The following is a 26960-nucleotide window of genomic DNA, read 5'->3' as shown; positions in this document are numbered from 1 at the left end:
TCACATTGTGTTTTCTGTGTTGCCAGTCAATGGAGAATGGCTTAAACTACATGGCTGTGGCATTTGCTATGCAGTTAGTAAAAATCCTGCTGGTGGATGAAAGGAGTGTTGCTCATGTTACTGAGGCAGATCTGTTCCACACCATTGAAACCCTCATGAGGATTAATGCTCATTCCAGAGGCAATGCTCCAGAAGGGTGAGGATGAAATGCTTTGAGATCCCTGTGCATTTAGTAGTCTCCTAATATCTTTAGGAATGAATATGCAGACTTACTAACATTACTTGTTATAACTGCTTTACCAACCACATATAGGTGGGTAGCTTTGGTAAGGGCTAATATTGTCACTTGAAGTATGAAAGCTTAATTGACTGCCAAGTCTTCTTGGCACAGAGCAGTACGTACGGTACCAGACTTAGTGTCAGAGTCCTGTGTTTAAGCCCTGGTCATGCCACTTAAAAGCTTTCTGATTTTAGGCAAATTGACTTATCCTCCTTAAACCTATTCTTTATAGAAAATGGAAATAATTTCTCAAAGAACTATTGGAAATAAAGAGAAGTAACGTAAAGAAAGCATGGTACATAGTAGGCAAGCAGTGAATATTTGTCGACTCTGAACATCAGTTTCATTTAAATGAACACGTTTTTTGGGCAAGAAGTAGCTTAACTGAGGGCAGTTGTTTGCGTGTTGTATGCTCATGAGCAAGCGGATAAGAGACTAAGTATAGTTTTGTTTCAGTGTGGAAGTGGTAAAGCGAAGTGGTAAACCACTCTGGTGGTTGCTGTTAAATAAGTAAACTATACATGCATATGTCTGTAAAATCACAACTACGAGGAGACTGATTTTCACCCTTTATTTATTGTGCTAGATTGCCCCAGCTGATGGAAGTAGTGCGATCCAACTATGAAGCAATGATTGATCGTGCTCATGGAGGCCCAAACTTTATGATGCATTCTGGGATCTCTCAAGCCTCAGAGTATGATGACCCTCCAGGCCTGAGGGAGAAGGCAGAGTATCTTCTGAGGGAATGGGTGAATCTCTACCATTCAGCAGCAGCTGGCCGCGACAGTACCAAAGCTTTCTCTGCATTTGTTGGACAGGTAGAGCTTTTGGAAAGAAAGGTGCTTTTTATTCAACATAAGTAGGGTGTGATGCCTCCAATATTAAAGCTCAGTATTGCGTACATGTGGTCAGACAGTTACCTCCATACTCATGCAAACCCAAACTGTCATCATTATATGGTTAAATTACAGCCTGTTTTCTCATGGTTGATCACTAAGCAGTAAAGGCAACATTCCCTCCCACCGTTGGTTCTGTATATTCCATTTCAGTTGTCACAGCTACAAAGTACAATGGGTCAGATAATAATAAAACTACCAAATGTATTTTTACTAGCACTGATGGGACTGTGGGCTAATAAATATGTAAAATTCTCACAGTAGCCCACATTAAAAAAAAAATGACAAAACAAAAATGCTTATTTAAATGGTAGAGTGTTTTATTGTATTTTCTAATTTAAATATCTACCTAAACGTAGTGACATGTTCCTTTGGAAAATACTTCCCAGTATTTTCATTAGATTTGATGCAAGTTGGACTTTGACTTAAAAGGGTTAGGAACAAAGCACCTAACTGAAAATCAAGTTTGGCAGGAATGTTTGTGAATAGGATGAACAGGAAAAATGTCGGAACCGAGCCATAGTACCATTTAGCATTCGTTTTTTATTATCACTGGTTGCTTTCAGCGACTGTGAGGGAATCAGACACAATAAGTCCATGTGTCCTAATTTATAATATAACTTGGCAAGAGTGGTACTTTTCCTGAATTGACCTTGGAATTTCCTTTATTAGAACTGTTGTAATTTTTTTTCAGGGTGAGTTGTCTGCTTATTTCTGCAGATTGACCATTATATTTCTTCAAACTGAACCCAAAACTTTTAGGTATATTGCTAAAGAAAGATTACAAATTAGGTCTCTTTTCAAATTAATGACAATTGAATGTGGAAGAACTGACTTCAATTCTAGAAGTTATTTGAAACTAGGTTTACTTTTCAGCCAGGTGCTGTGGCTCACGCCTGTAATCCCAGCACTTTGGGAGGCCGAGGCAGGCGGATCACGAGGTCAGGATATCGAGGCCATCCTGGCTAACACAGTGAAACCCTGTCTCTACTAAAAATACAAAAAAATTAGCTGGGTGTGGTGGCGGGTGCCTGTAGTCCCAGCTACTCGGGAGGCTGAGGCAGAAGAATGGCGTGAACCCAGGAGGTGAAGCTTACAGTGAGCCGAGATTGCACCACTGCACTCCAGCCTGGGCGACAGAGCGAGGCTCCGTCTCAAAAAAAAAAAAAAAAAAAAAAAAAAAAGAAATTAGGTTTACTTTTCAAAATGAATGTTACTCAGTAAATCCTACCGAGTATATTTCTCCCGTAAAAGAATCCAGGGAATTACAAAGCATACCCTACTGAAAAGCTATTACTGCATGTTTTATAGTCTGATTTATAATTTGAATGGAAGAAACTGGAATCCATTGGTCTTTCTGATCATTGCTATTTCGTGGGTATGGATGTGGCACCTGTCTCAGCCCTTCCTGCTGGCTTATTTGCTCTCATTTCATCTTTCTCTTGAAAAAGATAGTGTATTATACTTTTCTGTGCTGTTTTGTATCCTTTTGAAAATTCTTTCCTTCTTGTGCTCCTCCTTGACCATAGTACTCAGTCCTAATATTCCTCACTCTCTGTTAGTTTTACAGATACCAGTGTAGACAAAAAGTCCCTTTGCCATGCTGGCATTCTGTCCCAGCAGAGTACAGTATTATCGTAGTCCAACCAGTTCAGTTGTCTTTACTGCTTATCAGGAACAGTTAAGTTGTTTCAAAAATTTCAAGATAACCTTGAAGTTTTTTTTTTCTGAACTTGGTTTCTGTGTTTAGTAAGTAGTGAAATGTTCTTCCTCTGTAGCCTTAATGCGTATTTTACTGTTGTCTTTTTTTGTTTGTTTGTTTAAAGGGTTGAGGGGAACTAGCCAAATAACATTCCCACTGTGCTTCACTTCTAGTTCATATGTCATATAGTTTCTAATTTTTCCTTTCTTTTAAATAAACTTGTGTTTCCCACATTATTTTAACTTAATGTAACATTTTATTACATTAAAATACCTAGATCAGATGTGTATTTCCATTTGGTACTTACCTGTTGTACAAATTATTGATTTTTCTGGGGGTAGCTTGTTGGAGTTTTAAAATCTTTGTTATTGGTTAATTCAGTTTGAGGAAATTATCTTCAAATCCTTCAGAAGTAAATTACCTTAAATTCTGTGAGAAAGTAAAATATGTGCAATTTAGTCTTCTCTTTGGAGTCCACAATGTCTTAACATGACTTACAGTTAACGAACAGTTTGTTTTATTTGCATGGTTAATTTTTCACATTATTTGGTGGGGACCTACTGTTCAAAATTGCCATGATAATCTGTCTGTCAGTTTCCATCTTCCCTGTTCTACATTAAACTTAAAACTGGAGGAATTCTGTCATGGCACCTTAATGGGAAAATAATTCTGATAATACATTTATTACAATGTAACAATTAGAAATGTGACAGTAGGAACAAATGAGAATATCTCTTAAGCCTGAAAATTAAAGGTATATGAAGTTTATTTGTGTGTGTTACCTCATTGTGTCTTTATTTTTTGTTCCCGTTGTAGATGCACCAGCAAGGAATACTGAAGACCGATGATCTCATAACAAGGTTCTTTCGTCTGTGTACTGAAATGTGTGTTGAAATCAGTTACCGTGCTCAGGCTGAGCAGCAGCACAATCCTGCTGCCAATCCCACCATGATCCGAGCCAAGTGCTATCACAACCTGGATGCCTTTGTTCGACTCATTGCACTGCTCGTGAAACACTCAGGGGAGGCCACCAACACTGTCACAAAGATTAATCTGCTGAACAAGGTCTGAAATCCTTTCTTGCCTTAGTCTTGGTCTACATCAGTGGGGTGTTTTATTTATTTATTTATTATTATTTTTTATTTTGTTTCTTTGAGAGAGTCTCACTCTGTCACCCAGGCTGGAGTGCCTCCGAAGTAGCTGGGAATACAGGCATGAGCCACGATTCCTGGAGCTTTTCTATTTTTAGTAGAGTCTTACCATGTTGCCGAAGCTGGTCTCAAACTTCTGGCCTCGAGTGATCCACCTGCCTTGGCTTCCCGTAGTGCTGGGATTACAGGCATGAACCACCATGCCTGGCCACATCAGTGGTTTCTTTTTATTTGAGATGGAGTCTCGCTCTGTCGCCCAGACTGGAGTGCAGTGGTGCAATCTCGGCTTACTGCAAACTCCGCCTCCTAGGTTCACACCGTTCTCCTACCTCAGCCTCGTGAGTAGCTGGGACTACAGGCACTCGCCAACATGCCCGGCTAATTTTTCTTGTATTTTTTGTTTTGTTTTGTTTGTTTTCTGTTGTTTTGAGACGGAGTCTCACTCTGTCACCCAGGCTGGAGTGCAGTGGCGGGATCTCGGCTCCTGCAAGCTCCGCCTCCCAGATTCACGCCATTCTCCTGCCTCAGCCTCCCGAGTAGCTGGGACTACAGGCACCCGCCACCGTGCCCGGCTAATTTTTTATATTTTTAGTAGAGACAGGGTTTCACCGTGTTAGCCTGGATGGTCTCGCTCTCCCAACCTCGTGATCCGCCTGCCTCAGCCTCCCAAAGTGATGGGATTATAGGCGTGAGCCACAGCGCCCGGCCACGTCAGTGGTTCTTAACCCTATTGGGTCCCTCAAGTGACCCGCCTGCCTCGACTTCCCAAAGTGCTGGGATTACAGGCATGAGCCACCATGCCTGGCCACATAAGTGGTTCTTAACCCTATTGAGGCCAACCCTTCCCCCAAACATTTTGTTAATGTCTCTTTTCTGTCCTGAAATTAAATTTGTAAATAATATGTAAACATACCTGCTCTGTCTTAGAATATAGTGCCTTAACCGAAATACAAAAAGAGATCATAATGTATTTCAGTATGTTAATGCTTGGTAGTATGAATTTGCCCCATATACAGAATCACTGTGAGTGGGTGGCTAGATGTGCCTCCTGCTGATAGATTGGCAACTCAAGTACATGAGTGATATTAGTCATTGGCTTGATTTACACAGTGGAGTTCCTGGAAATTTGAATATTAAAACAATGCAAAAATACTTGTAAAAATGGACTGTGATTTTGGATTTGGGAAATTAGAGATGTGTTCTTCAAGCCCCTCACTGTTCAGTGGGCAAGTCAAGTGGAATGGGATCTCTGCAGCCTAACAGCTTTCCTGGCCCCTGCCTACTAAATGCCAAGACAGGCGTAAATCATTCCCACATGTCAACTTCATGTCAGACCAGACAAATTAGATTGTTATATTGTGTTAACATGGTGAAATGTGAGGGGCTTTGCTGATTTCTAGAGCTGAAGAAGAACCATTGGGCATTTGTGGAGAATATTCAGGTGTGGTCCAAGGATGTTGAAATGCAAAGAAACACACAAAACACTGAAGGCGGAGTCAGACCAATTTATGACCCTATCGGCTGCCAGCATGTAATTTTGTATTCAAATTGTATATATGCTTTCCTTTAATGTTGGGTTTAAGAATGCAAAGTTTAAAAAGCATGACATCAAAGTGGTGAGTGGATTATCTGAATGATTTACAAGCTCTGATTTGTGTTTTACGTAGGTCCTTGGTATAGTAGTGGGAGTTCTCCTTCAGGATCATGATGTTCGTCAGAGTGAATTTCAGCAACTTCCCTACCATCGAATTTTTATCATGCTTCTCTTGGAACTCAATGCACCTGAGCATGTGTTGGAAACCATTAATTTCCAGACACTTACAGCTTTCTGGTGAGTATTGTGTTTGCGATTTTGTGTTAAGGTTTGCTGGATTAATGTAGTAAAATTTTGGGAGTAGAACTCTTGAGCATTTTGAGCCTACATTCATGTGCTGTTCACTGTATTTAAGTTGGACTGTGCTTCTGACTAAGGTTTTTCTTCTTTCAGCAATACATTCCACATCTTGAGGCCTACCAAAGCTCCTGGCTTTGTATATGCCTGGCTTGAACTGATTTCCCATCGGATATTTATTGCAAGAATGCTGGCACATACGCCACAGCAGAAGGTGTGGCTGCAGTTTATCTCCTGTAGATGAAGACTATAACTACCTGGGCTTATTTATTAGCATTGCCTATAGATTTCTGTTAGTCATTTAGTAGTAATTGTACTTCTTCCAAACTTAGTTGGGAATGCTATTTAGTGTTCACTCAAGTCAATTACTTGACTGCCTCTGCCTGAAAGCCATTCCTCAGTGATTAGGTGTTGTTGCTTCACCTCAGTTGTGGGCCACCTGTGTCAGTCTCTGAAGTTTTTTTTTATTGTTTTTTCCTTTCTTTCTTTTAAAATGTTTTGCTTCTTTATACACAGGATGATTTATTTTACATATTTGTCAGTTAAGGGTTTTTTTGGGGGTAGGGGTGTTGTTTTTAAAGTTGAAATCCATGTGTGCCCTCATAAATATCTGAATAAATCTCTGGGTAACAGGGCTCTGGAGCTTGTTGGTTTTACAGACTCATTTTAAATGCGGAAGGCTCTCAAACTAAGGTTGAGGACTACTGGCTATGTTATTTTGAAGGATTATGATCAAGTTCTATTTAAGAGTTCTTTATCTAATTGGTAATACAACACAGTTAACATGATAAGTTTTTTTCCTCCCATCTTGGAATTAAATTGGCAAATGAGTACTGCAGAAAGTACCATTCTTTGGCCCCTCAGATCAGAAGAAATGTGACTGCTATGTAATGGAGTGAACTTGACAAAGAAGGTGAAATAGCTCTTAAATGAAGTTTTGTTTGGTGGAGAAGGGCATTCTAGGAGGAAGGAACACAACATATTAAATGCAATTATCCAAGAATTAATTGAACATAATTGGTATAGTTGGGGGAGGGTGAGCAGGCTGACATTGGCTGAAAATAGAGAATTCATGTCGTGGACTGAACAAGGTTATTTGCGAAGAGTTGAGTTGGAAGAGAGAAAGGAAATGGCTGAGACTTAATAAGGAATTAAGAAAACACATTTCTAGTTGTCAGTTTCTGCAGTTGACTGTTTTGTGTTCTATCAGAAGTTTACTCCTCTCCCTTTTTAAATTTTGCTACAGGTACACAGGGACCATTATGTCTTGAAATCTCTGGAGCCAGTTTTTTTCAAATATTATTTCCCACTATCTCCATAATAACTTGGTCCTTTTTAATCTTTTTAATGCCAGTCTTTTTTCTTTTCTTTTCTTTTCTTTTTGATGGAGTTTTGCTCTTGTTGTCCAGGCTGGAGTGCAGTGCCACGACCTCGGCTCACTGCAACCTCTGCCTCCCAGGTTGAAGCAATTCTCGTGCCTCAGCCTCCAGAGTAGCTGGGATTATAGGTGCCCGCCACCTCGCCTGGCTAATTTTTTGTATTCTTAGTTGAGACAGGATTTCAATATGTTGGCCAGGCTGGTCTCGAACTCCTGACTTCAAGTGATCCACCGGCCTTGGCCTCCCAGAGTGCTGGGATTACAGGCGTCAGCCACCGTGCCTGGCCTTTAATGCCGATCTTTTGTAGAAGTACTTAACATTAGTATTCTCTACTTATATTAGCATGAAGAAGATAAGTCAGTGTAGCTGCTTGGGCGACTTGTAGTGGCTGAAAAACAGCTGAGTATAATTATGACTCATGTACATTTCTTTCTTTCAGGGGTGGCCTATGTATGCACAGCTACTGATTGATTTATTCAAATATTTAGCGCCTTTCCTTAGAAATGTGGAACTCACCAAACCTATGCAAATCCTCTACAAGGTAATTAACTTGGATTTATTATAAATTAAAATAACTGAGATCTTAAGAAAATACACTTTAGGAATCTGAGGCCTTATTTTGTTTTTATTAAGCCTTTGAGGCATGATATACATTCAGAAAAGTGTAAAAATCAAGTGTACTTGCATAACCAGCACCCAAGTTGTACAGTGTTTGTATATGTTCAACTGTAGAAGATACTACAGTTTTACAAAGCGTTTGTACCAGTTTATACTTGTAAACAGCTTGGAGGAGTTCCTGGTTTTCCCCCATCTTCATCTTGCCATCCCTGGTATTATCTGTTTTTCATTTTAGCCATTTTGGCAGTTGTACTGTGAGATCTCATTGTGGATGGAATTTTGTTTGTTGGTGATTTATCTTTTTTTTTTTTTTTTTTTTTTTTGAGACAGAGTCTCACTCTGAAACCCAGGCTGGAGTGTAGTGGCGCGATCTCAGCTTACTGCAACCTCCACCTCCCAGATTCAAGTGATTCTTGTGCCTCAGTCTCCCTAGTAGCAGAGACTACAGGCATGTGCCACCATGCCTGGCTAATTTTTTGTATTTTTAGTATACATGGGGGATCTCATTACATTGGCTACGCTCGTCTCAAACTCCTGACCTTAAGTGATCAGTCTGCCTCAGCCTCCTGAAGTGCTGAGATTACAGGCGTGAGCCACTGCACCCACCCTCCTTGATGATTTCTTAATGAGGTTTTCATGTGTAGATCAGCCATGGATATCACCTTTTTGTGATGCTCCTCTTCCAGTCTTTTGGCTCTTGTTTGTATTTTTATTTATTAAATAATTCTTTATATGTTTTAAATACAAGCCCTTTGTTGTTACTATATATTCAAACATCTCCCACTCTCACAGCTTGCCCTTTTACTCCCTTAAAGGAAGGGGGAGGTGTCTTTTGAGGATCAGAAGCTTTAAAATTTATTGTAGTCAAAATTGCAGATTTTTAAACTTACATTAAAAGTTGCTTTTTGTGACTTGTGTAGGAAATCTTTGCGTGTCTCAGTGTGCTAAGGTGTTCTATTTCCACCGATCTGAATTGTCAGATTTATGAGCATAAAGTCGTTTAATGTTCTGAAACTATTTTTTATGACTGTAGGATCTGTAATGTCATTCCTGACATTAATAATTTTTGTGTTTTCTCTATCAGCCTTGGTTAGGGTTTATCAATTTATTTTTTCTAATAACTAACTTGGGCCTTGATTTTCTCCCTTTTCAGTACTTTAAAAAATTTATTATATGCTTTTACTCTACTTTCTTTGGTTTTCATTAGTTCTTTTTTTTTTTTAGCTTCTGAAGATAGACGCTTACATCATTGTATTTTTATTTTTTGTCCAGTCTCCTCTTCTAGCATATTCATTTCAGCCTGTAAACTCTTGATGCCTAGTTTTTCATGATACCTAAATGGAAATATTTGATAAATCATCTGTGATAATGTTAATTAAAGCCTAAAACTTTTTAAGAAATGTTACTAAAGTATACTTTATTCTTTTGAGGGGGGTGGGGGGCTTAAGTTACAATAGGAAAACGTTACTCCATTTTCCTTAGTGTGGAAATATTTTTCTTGTTTTTTAAAAATAGGGCACTTTAAGAGTGCTGCTGGTTCTTTTGCATGATTTCCCAGAGTTCCTTTGTGATTACCATTATGGGTTCTGTGATGTGATCCCACCTAATTGTATCCAGTTAAGAAATTTGATCCTGAGTGCCTTTCCAAGAAACATGAGGCTCCCCGACCCGTTCACTCCTAATCTAAAGGTAAGGTTCCAACTAGTTAAAGGAAAACTTATGTCTTAATATTTCAGTCCTTTCTCTGATAAGTAGACTGTTCAGCACTTTCCTACCCAACATAACACGCACACTGTTAGTTAAGGGTACTCTTTAAAGGAAATAATGTTATTAAGCCTGATAGAAGGTATGATATTGTTGCTATTGCTGTTGCTGGTGAATATTGGTTCACAGCATTTTTCTAGTTGCTAGTTTTCATGTTAATTTTGATGTTAAATTTAGCTCTATTTACAGAACCACAGCTTAGGTGTTGGGGCAGTCATTTGCTGGGTGTGCCCCACATGGCAAAGAATTGCAGAACAAACAGACTTTTGTAATCTTTTTCTTTTTTTGAGGCAGAGTCTTACTCTGTGACCCAGGCTGGAGTGCAGTGGTGCAGTCTCGGCTTACTGCAACCTCCCCTTCGCTGGTTCAAGCTATTCTCCCACCTCAGCCTCCCAAGTAGCTGGGATTACAGGCACTCGCCACCACACCTGGCTAATTATGTGTTTAGTAGAGATGAGGTTTCGCCATGTCAGCCAGGTTGGTTTTGAGCTCCTCACCTCAAGTAATCTGCCTGCTTCGGCCTCCCAAAGTGCTGGGATTATAGGTGTAAGCCACCACGCCCTGCCATAGTCTCCATATTTCACAGTTTTGTGTCTGTGCACTTGTGCAGTTGTTCCTTGGTCCCTTGCTATTCTTGGAGGATTGGTTCTAGGACCCACTGGGACACCAAATTTTAAGTATGCTTAAGTCCTGTATGTAAAGTGGCATATAACCTTTGCATATCCCCTTAAATGACATCTGTAGTGCTTATGATACCTAATGTAGTGTAATGCTATTATGGAAATAACTATTTTAAACTATATTAATAACTTTTTAAATTTTGTGTTTTTTATTGTTGTATTATTATTTATTTGTATTTATTTATTTATTTTTGAGACAGAGTCTCACTCTGTCACCCAGGCTGGAGTGCAGTGGCGCAATCTCAGCTCACTGCAACTTCCGCCTCCTGGGGTCCAGTGATTCTCCTGCCTCAGCCTCCCAAGTAGCTGGTACTACAGGTGCCCGCCACCATGCCTGGCTAATTTTTTTTTTGTATTTTTAGTAGTGACGGGGTTTCACTAGTTGGCCAGGCTGGTCTCAAACTCCTGACCTCACGATCTGCCTGCCTTGGCCTCCCAAAATGCTGGGATTACAGGCATGAGCCACTGCACCCGGCCTTTATTGTTGTATTATTTTTTATTGACCCCATCATCTACCTCTACCTTCACCCCCCATATTTTCGATTTGAGGTTAATTAGATATGGAACCTAAGGGTATGGAGAACCCACTGTATTTTTTGTAAGTTGTTGGAATAAAGGAGAGAGAGGACCACTTAAAATCTCACCACCCTGACATGGCTACTATAGTTTGTTTAAGAGACAGGGGTCTCGTTGTTTTGCCCAGGCTGAAAGGCAGTGACTATTCACAGGTGTGAACATAGTGCACTTCAGCCTCAGGCTCCTGTGCTCAAGCCATCCTCCTGCCTCAGCCTCCAGAGTAGCTGTGACTAGAGGTGCACACCACTAGAAGTGCCCAGCTATAGTTTAAATGTAGTCTGTACTCTGACACATGGATTTTTTTTTTTTTTTTTGAGACGGAGTTTCGTTCTTGTTGCCCAGGCTGGAGCGCAATGGCGTGAGCTCTGGCTCACTGCAACCTCTGCCTCCTGGGTTCAAGCGATTCTCCTGCCTCAGACTCCCGAGCAGCTGGGATTACAGGCACCACACCCAGCTAATTTTATATTTTTAGTAGAGATGGGGTTTCTCCATGTTGGTCAGGGTGGTCTTGAACTCCCAACCTCAGGTGATCCGCCTACCTCGGCCTCCCAAAGTGCTGGGTTTACAGGCGTGAGCCACTGCGCCCGGCTTCAATTTTTTTTTTTTTTTTTTTTTTTTTAAAGGAGTAAGTGTGATGTCTGGTCTTGCTGGGGCTTCTTTTCAAAGACTCTTGGTGAGTGAGGAATCTTATTCCGGATTATTATTTTGAAACCCAAGTCCAAGAAAAATCAGTTAGTTGTGCAAATTAGACCTTTGCCCAAAAGGTATCTTGCCTCTGGGAAGGAAATACATTATAGAGTGGGAAATTTTTATCATTTTGAACCAAGATTCTTCTAAAGAAAGAAAGACTGATTAATAAAATGTGGCAGCTGTGCTCTTCAAGGCATTTATAGTGTATATAGTTTTAGAAAAACAGTCCCACCACTTAAGCATAGATGTAATTTACTAATAAAAATGATTCTGCTTGTGATTCTTGCATTTTATCTATGGCAGGTGGACATGTTGAGTGAAATTAACATTGCTCCCCGGATTCTCACCAATTTCACTGGAGTAATGCCACCTCAGTTCAAAAAGGATTTGGATTCCTATCTTAAAACTCGATCACCAGTCACTTTCCTGTCTGATCTGCGCAGCAACCTACAGGTTAATTGGTTTGGTTTAAAACTCATCTACGTCTTCCATATAAAGCACTTTCTATGTATGGTCCTGTGTGTGGTCCATTTGGGAGTTAGTCTTCTATTGTCATTTCCATCAATTGGGTGAGGTTGATTAACTGGATTTATGTATTTTACTAGTTCATTTAATCAGTGATATTTTGCTACAGCTTTGGACAAGACAGCACTAGAAGAGTAGACCACAGACAGTCATTAGCTGTTGGTACTCCTAGGATTTTTCTGAATACCTGGATGCTGATTTACATTTCTCTATAGGATATTTTGGAAAGTTATATATTTACAGTCTGTATATGCCATGCAACTACAACTTTCTCTCCAAATCTTTAATTGGCACAGTGCATATTTTGATTTTATAAACTTTACTTTAGAGCTGTGCCTTGAGCTTCGGCTTCCTGAGGGAAATCACATTTCTCTTATTGATACAACCACCTTTGGAGCATCTGTGTATTTGTTAAATAACCTCACAAATTCAAGCAAGTGAATCACAAATAAATGTTTGGCCTTTCCATGAAGGTGTAAGAAGGGTTTAGAAATACTGGTGCTAGAATTGGTCCTCTGTAGGAGTAAGCATAAGGAGTTCTGTTTTGCTCATTTTAAGGTATCCAATGAACCTGGGAATCGCTACAACCTCCAGCTCATCAATGCACTGGTGCTCTATGTCGGGACTCAGGCCATTGCGCACATCCACAACAAGGGCAGCACACCTTCAATGAGCACCATCACTCACTCAGCACACATGGATATCTTCCAGAATTTGGCTGTGGACTTGGACACTGAGGGTGAGTGAAGCCTGCCAGTTTTCAGAGTAGAGTTCTCTGTGCTTTTTGCTACAATCTGATCACAAAAATGTAAAAATGCTTCAAGCCACAATAGTGAAGGAATGTTCTGTCAGTATATTTATTCACAGGTCTAGCTGATTATCTTTAATTGGACATTATCTGCTCAGTGCAGAAAATACAAAAAAGCATAAAGGAAAGAATTATCCAGAATCGTGCAGTATCAGTTTTGGTGTATGTGACTGAAGTTTTTTAGTGTGAAAATAAACTTAAAGTCCCTTTAAACATAGCTTCTTGTTACATTGTTTTGTTAGGCTGCCTTATATAAGCATTTTTATTGGTGCGTGTTTGGCAGGCATCTTGTTAAATGTTCGTGTATAAAGATTAGTGAATAGGACTCTCCTGTTCTGCAGAAAGCTCACAGTATAACTCCTGTTGCAGGTTGCAGCTTTTCTGCTTGAGCTACATTTCATTTGGTCCTCTATATTTATCTTACATAATAGAGACCCCAGTTAGGTGCTAACTAGTTGTACAGTCCTGTCCAGTTTTGCATACATATATTTTAGGGGGACACTACTCTTTAACTTTGCTATTGATTCTGGAGAGATGAATTGATGTTGCATATATGCTGCATGCCTATATGTGGGATGGATTTAAGACAGCTTAAATTCAAGATATAACAAAATTGAATACCATCACGTCCAAGAGCTCGGCAATAAAAGGACGGCAGCCTTTAGAGAAACGTGTCACTGTGACAGACTCACAAACACGAATAATGTCAAGCAGAGGCAAACAACCAAACCCAATTAAGATAATACTTATTCCAGTGTAGTTTAGACTAATCAAAATGTGGGCTGGGTACCCTTAGGGTGTCAAGACCTTTTTAGGAGGGCTGTGAGGTCAAAACTTATTTATTTTTTTTTTTGCGATAGAGTCTTGCTCTCTCACCCAGGCTAGAAGGCAGTGGCGCAATATCGGCTCACCATAACTTCCGCCTCAGGGGTTCAAGCGATTCTCCTGCCTCAGCCTCCCGAGGAGCTGGGATTACAGGCACACGCCACCATGCCCAGCTAATTTTTATGTATTTTTAGTAGAGATGGGGTTTCACCATGTTGGCCACGCTGGTCTTGAACCCCTGACCTCAAGTGATCCACTTGCCTCAGCCTCCCAAAGTGCTGGGATTACAGGCGTGAGCCACCATGCCCGGCCCAAAACTGTTTTCATCATAAAACAACATGTACATTTTTGGGTCTATTCTGTCATGAGTGTACAGTTGAATTTCTCAGAGGTTACATGAAATATACTGTAACAAGTTGAACACAGAAGCAGAAATGAGGATCCAGCTGTCTTTTATTAAGCAAGACTTAGAGATCTGCAAAATGTAGAAAGACTTAGTGATGAGTGTCACCAGAAAATAGTTCATGTTTCTTACATTAGCACATAGTGGGTCTTTTTAAAAATGAATATTTTTAAAATCTAATTTCTAATGTGGAAAATACTGAAATAAAACACACAGAAATGAGAACTCTTTGGGGTCCCAAGAACCACTGCTTTAAACCAAAGATTAATTTGAAAGCCTCTGTCAGAAACCTAAACCCTAGCCAGTTAGAACTGTCTTCCCATGTTGGCCTTTCAGACTAAGTCCTAAGTCAAGGTTTCTTAATTTCTAGGTCGCTATCTCTTTTTGAATGCAATTGCAAATCAGCTCCGGTACCCAAATAGCCACACTCACTACTTCAGTTGCACCATGCTGTACCTTTTTGCAGAGGCCAATACGGAAGCCATCCAAGAACAGATCACAAGGTAAGCGAGCAGCTTATTTTTTAAATGCTTCAAAAGGATCTCCTCCCTTTCATCTTTTTTTTTTTCCTCTTCTCTATGCTTTCAGTGTTCAGTGAAAATCCGTTTGGTTGGGTTTTTTTTTGTTTTTTTGAGACGGAGTGTTGCTCTGTCACTCAGTCTGCAGTACAGTGGCGCCATCTTGGCTCACTGCAACCTCCGCCTCCCAGGTTCAAGCGATTCTCGTGCCTTAGCCTCTCAAGTAACTGGGATTACAGGCGCCTGCCACCACGCCCAGCTAATTTTTGTATTTTAGTAGAGACGGGGTTTCACCATGTTGGCCAGGCTGATCTTGAACTCCTGACCTCAAGTGATCCACCCGCCTCAGCCTCCCAAAGTGCTGGGATTACAGGCGTGAGCCACCGCACCTGGCCTTCAGTGAAAATCTTTTACATGTCCAATAATGTGTTAAATGTGGGATACAATTGTGAGCAAAATGGATGGTTCCTGCCCTCTTAATACTCATTCTGATGGACATTTATCACAAGTTAGGGAATTATAAATCGCAATCATGGCTTAAATGAAAAGTAGTTTACACCACAAGGCACATTTTGATTAAAGGTCAGGAGTTTCTCTGAGGTGGTGGTGATAACCAGTCCTAAATCATGCAGGCCTATGAAGTCTATGTTAAGGAACTTGGACTTTTCCTCATTACCTCTGGGTTGAAAGCAGTAGCAATAACAGGATCATACTTGCATTTTCCTAACAATAGTTAGGAATCTGTTGCCAGATTGCCTAGACTACATATAGCATTAGAGAGATTGTGATATACACACACACACACTTTAAAAATTGGGCCAGACTCTTAAAACTTGCTCATTTGCCTAATTAAATAGTACCTATGGTGCTAAATATGGTATTCCTTTGATTCGTGTACTAAAATTTAATATCTTATTGGATGCTTAGATGATGATGTTCCATTTTGTTTATATAAAGCTGCAGTAAGTCTCCTTGGACTTGTAATCTTTGTTATGCTTCATGTACAGTTGGTACGTGAAAGGATATAAAGTTAAGCCAATGCTTACTGGCATTCGGAAAAATTTTACCAATTTACATGTGAACTAGCAATGTTAGCTTTTTTTTTTTTTTTTTTTGAGACAGAGTCTCGCTTTGTTGCCTCCTGAGTAGCTGGGATTACAGGCACCTGCCACCACGTCCAGCTAATTTTTTGTATTTTTAGTAGAGACGGGGTTTCACCATCTTGGCCAGGCTGGTCTTGAACTCCCGACCTCGTGATCCACCCATCTTGGCCTCCCAGAGTGCTGGGATTACAGGTGTGAGTCACTGTGCCCAGCCTGCAGTGTTAGAATACTTAATTCTTATTTTCTGTTTCCTTACTTTTTATTGAGAGTGAGCTTATTTATTTAATTTATCTGTTTATTTGAGACAGGGTCTCACTCTGTCGCCCAGGCTGGAGTGCAGTGGCACCATCTCGGCTCACCACAACCTCCACCTACTGGGTTCAAGCGATTCTCCTGCCTCAGCGTCCGACTGCTGGGATTACAGGCATGTGGCCACCATGTCTGACTAATTTTTATATTTGTAGCAGAGATGGGGTTTCACCATGTTGGCCAGGCTGGTCTCGAACTCCTGACCTCAGGTGATCCACCTGCCTCGGCCTCCCAAAGTGCTGGATTACAGGCATGAGCCACTGTGCCCGGCCTGGGAGCTCATTCTGGAAATTACTACTTTTTGTACTAACTTTGTGTGCCATGTACTCTGGGCTTTATGTGGCTTCCTCTCCCCCATCACCCCTTATTCTGAACAGCTGTGAGGTAGATACCATTATCTGCACTTTATATTAATACTTAGTCTTCTAGGGCTAAGAGCAGGGTTCAAACCCAGGTATTCCAACCTGTGCTATTTGGAGTATATTAAGCCACCTGTCTTTACTAAAGGTGAAAACTTTTGCATGTGGTTCAATAGTCAGGGAGAAGTTAGAAAAAAAGTAATGGAAGAATAATCATGAATTTGTATGCTTCTTATACATTAACTAGCTCTTTCTCCCTTTTTCCAGAGTTCTCTTGGAACGGTTGATTGTAAATAGGCCACATCCTTGGGGTCTTCTTATTACCTTCATTGAGCTGATTAAAAACCCAGCGTTTAAGTTCTGGAACCATGAATTTGTACACTGTGCCCCAGAAATCGAAAAGTGAGTTCAAAGTAATTTTTAATTGTCTAGGAATGAGACTGGAGACTGAAAACCATCTGTCTCTAGGTTGGGTCAGCTGAATGAGATGCAAGGTATTGTTAGGCCTACTCTTTAATCAGAGATTTGTAACTGTCTTCATCCTTCAGGTTATTCCAGTCGGTCGCACAGTGCTGCATGGGACAGAAGCAGGCCCAGCAAGTAATGGAAGGGACAGGTGCCAGTTAGACGAAACTGCATCTCTGTTGTACGTGTCAGTCTAGAGGTCTCACTGCACCGAGTTCATAAACTGACTGAAGAATCCTTTCAGCTCTTCCTGACTTTCCCAGCCCTTTGGTTTGCGGGTATCTGCCCCAACTACTGTTGGGATCAGCCTCCTGTCTTATGTGGGCACGTTCCAAAGTTTAAATGCATTTTTTTGACTCTTGGCCAAAATTTAGAAGATGCTGTGAATATCATTTTGAACTTGTGTAAATACATGAAAGAGAAAACCTTTGTCTGGAACTTCTTGGCTTTGTGCAAGCTGTGTCCAAGGCAAGTACATAAACTGGTACCTTGTAATAAAGAGGCAGCTGATGCCATGCACTTGTCTGAGGGCATAGCTCCACGTCTTCTGACATTCCTGGTGTCCCAAAGAATAGCAAAAAGCCAGTTTGAATATTATGTAACTTATTTTTTTAATGTGGACAGGGGACCTTGAAAATCACTAAGTTATTAAAAATGTGGATGTGCTAGAATTGGATATGTCCAGGAACATGGGAAGGGCTCACTATTGGAATCCCATGAGTTTCCGTTTTGTCTCTACCCAAATGTATTCCAAAGCTGACTGCATTTGTACCATCTTATTTCTTTTGGGGATTATACACCTCAGCCGCCTGAGATGGGGGTCAGCTCTTTATATAAAGGGAAACCAGACCAGGCCTAAAGCCCACCCCCTACCCTCACCCCCACAATCCTCTCCTGAAACTTAAAAACAGTGCGAATATAGGAAAGGGAACCAAATCTCATTAATTGTTCTCCCCCATTACCCCACTGAATGGCCATACAGGCTAAGCTGAATAATGACAAAGTTGAAAGGACCAATACAGCCCCTTTTATAAGGATTTTGAATGTTTTGCAAATGTATTGGTCCCTGTGTTGTATTTTGTAGCCTTTTCCCGGGCTTCAGCTCCCCTACTTCTTGTATGTGTATGCATACTGTAGCTAACCATTAAAGTCATGACACACACATGAGTCCACTGTGCCTTTCTCAGTAGCAGCAGCCAGTGCTGGTGGTGAGGAGGAAAAGTGGACAATCCAGCCCTGCAGACCTTGGGGCCATGGGGAACCACCAACTAACTTCTTGCTGAATGATTGATAGGTCATTCCTACTACTAAGCTGGCATGTTTAAGGAAATTGTATTTTTCTTCCTATTTATTTCAACACTGGACAAATGCTGGAGCAGGTTTATCTGGTTAAGCTGAGTTTAAAATACCCAGTTTTAATATCCTTTTCCCCCAGGTATTTTTTTTTTTTAAAGAAAATGAGTAGATACATATTTAAAAACTTAACCCACTTAAAATTTGCCTTACCTTTCATGACTGTCAAGTTTTACGGCCAGAGAGGACAAAACAGTTCAAAATTAAATAATTGAAGTCCTCCTTGAGTGATGTCTTAGGGTTTATTCCCTGAGAGGTGGTTTGTGCCATCTAGACTGAACTTTGGGTAACTATCGAGTGCCAGTTACACAGCTTATTAAATCCAGAGTCTTTTCAATAAAGGTTAAGTGACTTCCTCAGACTAGACTTAGATTTATACCAGGGGTCTACCTCCAAAGTCCATTATTAAATGCTGAAACACAACAAGACCTATTACTACTGTATGTCCACTGGCTTTGGTTAAAACTGAGAACAAAACAGCTGTAACATGCTTTAAGTAACAATTAGCAGTGATTCCCAAGTTTGCTGTTCTCAATCCTAAAACACATCACCCTTACCTGAGTTAATCCTAGCACACCACCTTTGCTACTTTTCCTCTTGGTGTTTAGTAAGCAAAAGAAAGATCCAAATTTTCCTCTTTTTCAAACATCAATGAGTATTAGCTTAGAATAAAGTTCTTATTGCTGTTCCTTCAGGGAACAGGGAAACTGCTAACTTGTCAGTTCCAACAACTGATGTAAAATCATCTTCTGACCATAGCGAACCTGTAAGGCTTGCTGTTCCCTCCAGCTGAGTTTGGCATAGACTTCCTTATTACTGAGTAAACCTTGGTCAGTTTTTAAGTCTGTGGCATAAGTCTGCAAAGTCAGTAGAACACTGTTTTGAAGCAGCTGTCTCCACGATGCTTTGAGCTTGGGAATATTTGTGATCGTCAGGCTGCCCTCTTCCCTTTTATCATCTCCCCCTCCATCCTGGTCTTTAAGCTCTCTGAACTCCTCAGCAGGCATGCACAGTACCTAGAAGCAACCACAGAGCTCTTTAATTAGATGTACTGCTTTTGTACTTCTGAAATGATTCAGGAGACTAAAGCCATCTTAGCATTTATTAAAAATCCCACATTTCCTCTCTCCTAGCTATTTTGCTTTAAATACTTAGATTATCAGCATTAAATGGCCATTTTCAGCCGTTTACCTTTAGTGTGGTGGTCAGCTCCTCTTCAGTCAGCACCTCCTCCCTCCCTATCACAAAGGCTCCCTCTTCCCCTACCATCTCCAGTTTGCATAGGAAATCCCAGCGCTCGTACACTAGGAGCCTTTCAGCTTCAGTTTTTGTTCCTGTAGATGAAACAGCAATGTGAAAGTCTCAGTACACCCAAGGGTTCATTTCTTCTTTAGTCTGCCACCCAGTCTACAAAGTCAACTGCTATTTAGCAAAGCTATTTAACCTGAGGCATGGGTATAGACACACCATCAGTGTCAAATATTGAGTTAATGATACACTCACCCTGTAATGCTGCCTCACGAACTGTCACCATCTGAATGTCAGCTGTGTCATCTGTGTTGTCAGGATATGGTTCAACAAAACCGTACATATGAATCAGTTGCCAGTTAGCCATTTGCCCATAAGTGTTGAAAATCTCATGGCCTTTAGGAATGGGCTGAGTGGCTACCATCCGAAGACAATTCTGAGGTGAAAGGGAGAAGCTGGGGCCATGCTTTTCACGGGCCAGCCCCATGAAGATTATTTCCACTTAAGAAGAGCCTTCAGCAGGTGTAGTTCAGCCATGACTGATGCTGTTAACTACCAAAGTTCTACCTTTAGTTCCTGTTAGACCCTAAACTGTGAAACAAAAAAGGGTTGGGCTGACTTTAAAAGGCCAGCTTCATGTTTAACTGGGTGGATTTCTGCACAGTCCTCTTCAGCACTTAAAAAGTTGCTAGCTTTAAAAACGAAATTTTCGGCCAGGCGCAGTGGCTCACACCTGTAATCCCAGCACTTAGGGAGGCCAAAGTGGGCAGATCACCTGAGATCAGGAGTTCAAGACCAGCCTGGCCAACACGGAGAAACCCCGTCCCTACTAAAAAATACAAAAATTAGCCGGGCATGCTGGCAGGAGCCTGTAATTCCAACTACTCGGGAGGCTGAGGCAGGGAGAATTGCTTGAACCCAGGAGGCGGAAGTTGCAGTGAGCCGAGATCACGCCACTGCACTCCAGCCTGGGCGACACAGTGAGACTCCGCCTCGGGGGGGAAAAAATGGAACTTTTGCAGATCAAAGTGGGAAAGGAAAATGGAGGCAAGGATTAAGAAATAACCATACTTACTAATTTCTGATCCTATAAATGTGCCATCTTTTGAGGCTACTTTTTATATAGAATAGAGCTGGTATAAACACAGCTTTATATCAGTTTTAGGATCGTCTTAGACCTTTGGCCTGCGAATGTCCTCATCCCTCCAAAACACGGAGACTATCACTGTTCCAGGCTGCTATCCACAGAGCCACACACAGTCTGGGCTCACTGATGTGATCAGCCAGAAAGGAATGAAACATGGCTATGAAGACCACTCAATGTCTAGCACTAAATAAATGATGGTAGTATAGTTTATCAGAGGATTAACCACAACTTAGAGGACTTTAAAATGTTTCGCATTCAAATGATTCTACAGTAATATGCATACTAAAAGGACATACAGGAGGAGTTGATTTCACCTACTCATTTTGTAGCACTAGTAAGAGAATGGAGCCTAAGACACAATGGCTTGAATCATGCTCAATCAGTGCACCAATAGGAACTCCACTCACCGCAGAGTATTCTAGATTGGCGTTGTGATTGGCTAAGTGGTTTAGTATGTCTGCAGCAGGCACCATCACGGGGGAGTTGGGCTCCTTTTCATCCTCTTCTTCCTCCAGTGGTTCCTGAAAGCTGCCATTGACAGAACCTAAGGCCCTGTCTTGGGTGAGGGACTGGGTGGATTTCACTGTTTTTCCACTTTTGTCCCTCTATAGAGTTGTAAAGAAAAGGGTTCCGTCCTCAGAGGCCCCACCCACTGACCTATAGGCCATCACAAGGGCCACCAGCTGGTGGTAGAGTTCTAGGGAGCGAACCCTGAGGCTGAAGAGATCGGGGTGGGCTTCCATGAAGGGCAGCACGATGGACTGGTACTCGCTGCGGATGTTGGCCAAATCCTTCTCCACGGCCTCAGGTACGCCTGTGCCCTGGAGCAGGCACCGGCGCTCCTCCTCTGGCCTGCAGGGACACCCACACCCAGGTTCCCTTCATTCCTTCACACACTTTACTGGGTAGGACTGGTGCAGGGGCGGGGAAACTGTTCTTGCAGCAGGCTACGGTGCAGGCGCTCCCCAACCCCTCCCAAGGCTCTCACCAGAACATCGGGTGCTCCAAGCGGCCCAGCTCGGGCCAGAGCGCAAAGTAGGGCCTCCAGCGTGAGGCCGGGGCCTGCAGCTCGTGGAGCAGCGCCAGCAGCAGTGGCACCCAGCCCGACTGGCTCTGCAGCGCAACTCGCTCTGAGGAAGACACAGGTGTGAGCGCCCCGGCGCGGCCTCGCGGGCCGGGCCCGCCCCGCCCCGCTCCGCCCCGCTCCAGGGCCCTAGCCCGCCGCCGTGCCCACCTCGCTCCAGCAGGCCGCGGATGGAGCAGGTGTGCTGCGACAGGAGCGCGGCCCGCGGCACCACGAACAGCAGCTCTCCGGCCTGCACGCTCTCCCGGGCCACCATGCCGTAGCCGGCCACCGTGCCCTGCCGGCTGACCGCCACCTGAGCAGGAGGAGGGCTGGTCAGGGCAGCCCGCGCCCCGCCGCGGGTCCTCCGCCCGCCGGCTCGCTCGCTCACCTTGGGACTCAGCTCCAGCCCCACCCGCCGGCACCAGCTCAGGAAGCAGGCCACAGGATCCGGGTCGCCGCCGTCCACGGGCCCCGCCACCTGAGATAAGTGCGCGCAGTGACCAGGTCCGACCCCCAGAGAGGCCGCTGGGAACTGCAGGAGACCGCGGCGCGAGCGCAGAACGGGCTTTGGGTGGAGGAGGGGACGAGCGGAGAGGGGCGCGGGACCCGCGGGAGGGAGCGGAGGGGGCGCAGGCGGACGGTTCTGCGAACGGAGAAGGGGTGAGGCGCGGAGGAAAAGGCTGGACCCCGCGCCCGCCTCTCACCCGTGGACGCTTCGCCTGGGTCGCCATGGTCTAAGAGCGCGTTTCCCCGCGGGCCGGCGCACCGCGCGGTCACTTCCGGCGTCTCTGGCCCCGCCCCGGCGCCGGAACCACGTGGTGCCTGTTTTGGCGTCCACGCTGCAGACTGGCCGGAGTTACCGCCGGCTGGAATCGTTCCTCATGAAAACATCTTGAGTCCAGGATCTCCAATTGCACTCACGCGCTGCGAGTGCAGAAGGAGAGTCCCGTGCCGCTTGGCGCCTGGTTCTGAGCGAGGTACAGCCCTGGCCTTCGGTCTGTCCCCGAGGGCTGAGGCTTCTTGCGGTCTGGGTGCAAGAACAAAATACGGTTTCTGGATCGGAAGCCGAGGGTCTGGTGGCTGGCCGGTGGTGAGCGACGCAACTGGGCGGCGAGCGACCTCCTGATCTCGACCCCTTGTTGCCGATGGCCATGGAACCCTTTTACTGGTGGTATTCGTTCAGAGCAGTTTTCGTGTGTGTTTCAGAGTGGCGTGGCCTAGAGGGCTCCTGGATCTAGAATAGATCCTCTCTGCCCTTATTTGCCAGTACATCCTCGTTTTTTTTTTTTTTTTTAATTCTTTCATTTTTTTTTTAATACTTTAAGTTTTAGGGCACATGTGCACATTGCGCAGGTTAGTTACATATGTATACATGTGCCGTGCTGGTGCGCTGCACCCACTAACTCGTCATCTCGCATTAGGTATATCTCCCAATGCTATCCCTCCCCCCTCCCCCCACCCCACAACAGTCCCCAGAGTGTGATATTCCCCTTCCTGTGTCCATGTGATCTCATTGTTCAATTCCCACCTATGAGTGAGAATATGCGGTGTTTGGTTTTTTGTTCTTGTGATAGTTTACTGAGAATGATGATTTCCAATTTCATCCATGTCCCTACAAAGGACGTGAACTCATCATTTTTTATGGCTGCATAGTATTCCATGGTGTATATGTGCCACATTTTCTTAATCCAGTCTATCATTGTTGGACATTTGGGTTGGTTCCAAGTCCTTGCTATTGTGAATAATGCCGCAATAAACATACGTGTGCATGTGTCTTTATAGCAGCATGATTCATAGTCATTTGGGTATATACCCAGTAATGGGATGGCTGGGTCAAATGGTATTTCTAGTTCTAGATCCCTGAGGAATTGCCACACTGACTTCCACAATGGTTGAACTAGTTTACAGTCCCACCAACAGTGTAAAAGTGTTCCTGTTTCTCCACATCCTCTCCAGCACCCGTTGTTTCCTGACTTTTTAATGATTGCCATTCTAACTGGTGTGAGATGGTATCTCATAGTGGTTTTGATTTGCATTTCTCTGATGGCCAGTGATGATGAGCATTTTTTCATGTGTTTTTTGGCTGCATAAATGTCTTCTTTTGAGAAGTGTCTGTTCATGTCCTTCGCCCACTTTTTCATGGGGTTGTTTGTTTTTTTCTTGTAAATTTGTTGGAGTTCATTGTAGATTCTGGATATTAGCCCTTTGTCAGATGAGTGGGTTGCGAAAATTTTCTCCCATTTTGTAGGTTGCCTGTTCACTCTGATGGTAGTTTCTTTTGCTGTGCAGAAGCTCTTTATTTTAATTAGATCCCATTTGTCAATTTTGGCTTTTGTTGCCATTGCTTTTGGTGTTTTGGACATGAAGTCCTTGCCCACGCCTATGTCCTGAATGGTAATGCCTAGGTTTTCTTCTAGGGTTTTTATGGTTTTAGGTCTAACGTTTAAATCTTTAATCCATCTTGAATTGATTTTTGTATAAGATGTAAGGAAGGGATCCAGTTTCAGCTTTCTACATATGGCTAGCCAGTTTTCCCAGCACCATTTATTAAATAGGGAATCCCTTCCCCATTGCTTGTTTTTCTCAGGTTTGTCAAAGATCAGATAGTTGTAGGTATGCGGCGTTATTTCTGAGGGCTCTGTTCTGTTCCATTGATCTATATCTCTGTTTTGGTACCAGTACCATGCTGTTTTGGTTACTGTAGCCTTGTAGTATAGTTTGAAGTCAGGTAGTGTGATGCCTCCAGCTTTGTTCTTTTGGCTTAGGATTGACTTGGTGATGCGGGCTCTTTTTTGGTTCCATATGAACTTTAAAGTAGTTTTTTCCAATTCTGTGAAGAAAGTCATTGGTAGCTTGATGGGGATGGCATTGAATCTGTAAATTACCTTGGGCAGTATGGCCATTTTCACGATATTGATTCTTCCTACCCATGAGCATGGAATGTTCTTCCATTTGTTTGTATCCTCTTTTATTTCTTTGAGCAGTGGTTTGTAGTTCTCCTTGAAGAGGTCCTTCACATCCCTTGTAAGTTGGATTCCTAGGTATTTTATTCTCTTTGAAGCAATTGTGAATGGGAGTTCACTCATGATTTGGCTCTCTGTTTGTGTGTTGTTGGTGTATAAGAATGCTTGTGATTTTTGCACATTGATTTTGTATCCTGAGACTTTGCTGAAGTTGCTTATCAGCTTAAGGAGATTTTGGGCTGAGACAATGGGGTTTTCTAGATATACAATCATGTCGTCTGCAAACAGGGACAATTTGACTTCCTCTTTTCCTAATTGAATATCCTTTATTTCCTTCTCCTGCTTAATTGCTGTGGCCAGAACTTCCAACACTATGTTGAATAGGAGTGGTGAGAGAGGGCATCCCTGTCTTGTGCCAGTTTTCAAAGGGAATGGTTCCAGTTTTTGCCCATTCAGTATGATATTGGCTGTGGGTTTGTCATAGATAGCTCTTATCATTTTGAAATACATCCCATCAATACCTAATTTATTGAGAGTTTTTAGCATGAAGGGTTGTTGAATTTTGTCAAAGGCTTTTTCTGCATCTATTGAGATAATCATGTGGTTTTTGTCTTTGGCTCTGTTTATATGCTGGATTACATTTATTGATTTGCGTATATTGAACCAGCCTTGCATCCCAGGGATGAAGCCCACTTGATCATGGTGGATAAGCTTTTTGATGTGCTGCTGGATTTGGTTTGCCAGTATTTTATTGAGGATTTTTGCATCCATGTTCATCAAGGATATTGGTCTAAAATTCTCTTTTTTGGTTGTGTCTCTGCCCAGCTTTGGTATCAGAATGATGCTGGCCTCATAAAATGAGTTAGGGAGGATTCCCTCTTTTTCTGTTGATTGGAATAGTTTCAGAAGGAATGGTACCAGTTCCTCCTTGTACCTCTGGTAGAATTCGGCTGTGAATCCATCTGGTCCTGGACTCTTTTTGGTTGGTAAACTATTGATTATTGCCACAATTTCAGCTCCTGTTATTGGTCTATTCAGAGATGCAACTTCTTCCTGGTTTAGTCTTGGGAGAGTGTATGTGTCGAAGAATTTATCCATTTCTTCTAGATTTTCCAGTTTATTTGCGTAGAGGTGTTTGTAGTATTCTCTGATGGTAGTTTGTATTTCTGTGGGATTGGTGGTGATATCCCCTTTATCATTTTTTATTGTGTCTATTTGATTCTTCTTTTTTTCTTTATTAGTCTTGCTAGCGGTCTATCAATTTTGTTGATCCTTTCAAAAAACCAGCTCCTGGATTCATTGATTTTTTGAATGGTTTTTTGTGTCTCTATTTCCTTCAGTTTTGCTCTGATTTTAGTTATTTCTTGCCTTCTGCTAGCTTTTGAATGTGTTTGCTCTTGCTTTTCTAGTTTTTTAAATTGTGATGTTAGGGTGTCAATTTTGGATCTTTCCTGCTTTCTCTTGTGGGCAGTTAGTACTATAAATTTCCCTCTACACACTGCTTTGAATGCATCCCAGAGATTCTGGTATGTTGTGTCTTTGTTCTCGTTGGTTTCAAAGAACATCTTTATTTCTGCCTTCATTTTGTTATGTACCCAGTAGTCATTCAGGAGCAGGTTGTTCAGTTTCCATGTAGTTGAGCGGCTTTGAGTGAGATTCTTAATCCTGAGTTCTAGTTTGATTGCACTGTGGTCTGAGAGATAGTTTGTTATAATTTCTGTTCTTTTACCTTTGCTGCGGAGAGCTTTACTTCCAACTATGTGGTCAATTTTGGAATAGGTGTGGTGTGGTGCTGAAAAAAATGTATATTCTGTTGATTTGGGGTGGAGAGTTCTGTAGATGTCTATTAGGTCCGCTTGGTGCAGAGCTGAGTTCAATTCCTGGGTATCCTTGTTGACTTTCTGTCTCGTTGATCTGTCTAATGTTGACAGTGGGGTGTTAAAGTCTCCCATTATTAATGTGTGGGAGTCTAAGTCTCTTTGTAGGTCACTCAGGACTTGCTTTATGAATCTGGGGGTGCTCCTGTATTGGGTGCATATATATTTAGGATAGTTAGCTCTTCTTGTTGAATTGATCCCTTTACCATTATGTAATGGCCTTCTTTGTCTCTTTTGATCTTTGTTGGTTTAAAGTCTGTTTTATCAGAGACTAGGATTGCAACCCCTGCCTTTTTTTGTTTTCCATTTGCTTGGTAGCTCTTCCTCCATCCTTTTATTTTGAGCCTATGTGTGTCTCTGCACG

At 42.4% G+C, this 26960-nt stretch overlaps 2 protein-coding genes across 10 annotated transcripts in view; one reads left to right on the top strand and one right to left on the bottom strand.

Moving 5' to 3' along the window:
* Positions 1-18104, top strand: part of CNOT1 (CCR4-NOT transcription complex subunit 1) — a 79720-nt gene extending 61616 nt beyond the window's left edge. For 4 of the 7 annotated variants that reach the window (XM_055099169.2, XM_008977355.6, XM_008977356.5 and 1 more), the window contains exons 37-48: positions 27-196; positions 867-1098; positions 3695-3943; positions 5697-5860; positions 6017-6134; positions 7739-7840; positions 9433-9606; positions 11931-12080; positions 12711-12891; positions 14559-14691; positions 16745-16879; positions 17026-18104. In XM_055099169.2, the coding sequence (XP_054955144.2) occupies positions 27-196; positions 867-1098; positions 3695-3943; positions 5697-5860; positions 6017-6134; positions 7739-7840; positions 9433-9606; positions 11931-12080; positions 12711-12891; positions 14559-14691; positions 16745-16879; positions 17026-17104 (1887 nt within the window). In that variant the 3' untranslated portion in view covers positions 17105-18104. Of the gene's footprint in view, positions 1-26; positions 197-866; positions 1120-3694; positions 3944-5696; positions 5861-6016; positions 6135-7738; positions 7841-9432; positions 9607-11930; positions 12081-12710; positions 12892-14558; positions 14692-16744; positions 16880-17025 lie in introns of all 7 variants that reach the window. The other 3 variants (XM_024925887.4, XM_008977354.6, XM_008977353.6) reach the window with 1 other exon arrangement.
* On the bottom strand, positions 14221-24285 carry SETD6 (SET domain containing 6, protein lysine methyltransferase). 3 transcript variants are annotated; one of them, XM_034940331.4, is made up of 9 exons: positions 22461-24285; positions 22145-22234; positions 21925-22069; positions 21679-21820; positions 21348-21542; positions 21098-21218; positions 19799-19979; positions 19487-19629; positions 17537-19311 (listed from the first exon to the last, which is right to left on the bottom strand). In XM_034940331.4, exons 1-9 carry the CDS (start codon positions 22485-22487, stop codon positions 19006-19008), a joined length of 1350 nt encoding a protein of 449 aa, XP_034796222.1. In that variant the 5' UTR covers positions 22488-24285; the 3' UTR covers positions 17537-19005. The 3 variants fall into 3 exon arrangements, with proteins under 3 accessions (XP_034796221.1, XP_034796222.1, XP_054955145.1); XM_034940330.4 differs by having other exon boundaries at positions 14221-19311; positions 21925-22234; XM_055099170.3 differs by lacking the exon at positions 21348-21542.
* Between the last annotated feature and the right edge of the window lie 2675 nt (positions 24286-26960).

Source organism: Pan paniscus, chromosome 18 (genome assembly GCF_029289425.2).
Source record: "Pan paniscus chromosome 18, NHGRI_mPanPan1-v2.0_pri, whole genome shotgun sequence".
NCBI classification, from domain to species: domain Eukaryota; kingdom Metazoa; phylum Chordata; class Mammalia; order Primates; family Hominidae; genus Pan; species Pan paniscus.
The sequence above is the reverse complement of the archived record's forward strand: the minus strand, read 5'-3'. Positions and strand labels throughout refer to the sequence as shown.

Coding starts and splice junctions, on each gene's coding strand:
- SETD6 (XM_034940330.4), bottom strand. CDS start 22,487: ATGGCGACCCAGGCGAAGCGTCCACGG. Junction 21,219..21,347: donor GCCCTTGTGATGGCCTATAG/GTCAGTGGGTGG, acceptor TGTCAATGGCAG/CTTTCAGGAACCACTGGAGG. Junction 19,312..19,486: donor AGCTGACCACCACACTAAAG/GTAAACGGCTGA, acceptor GGTTGCTTCTAG/GTACTGTGCATGCCTGCTGA.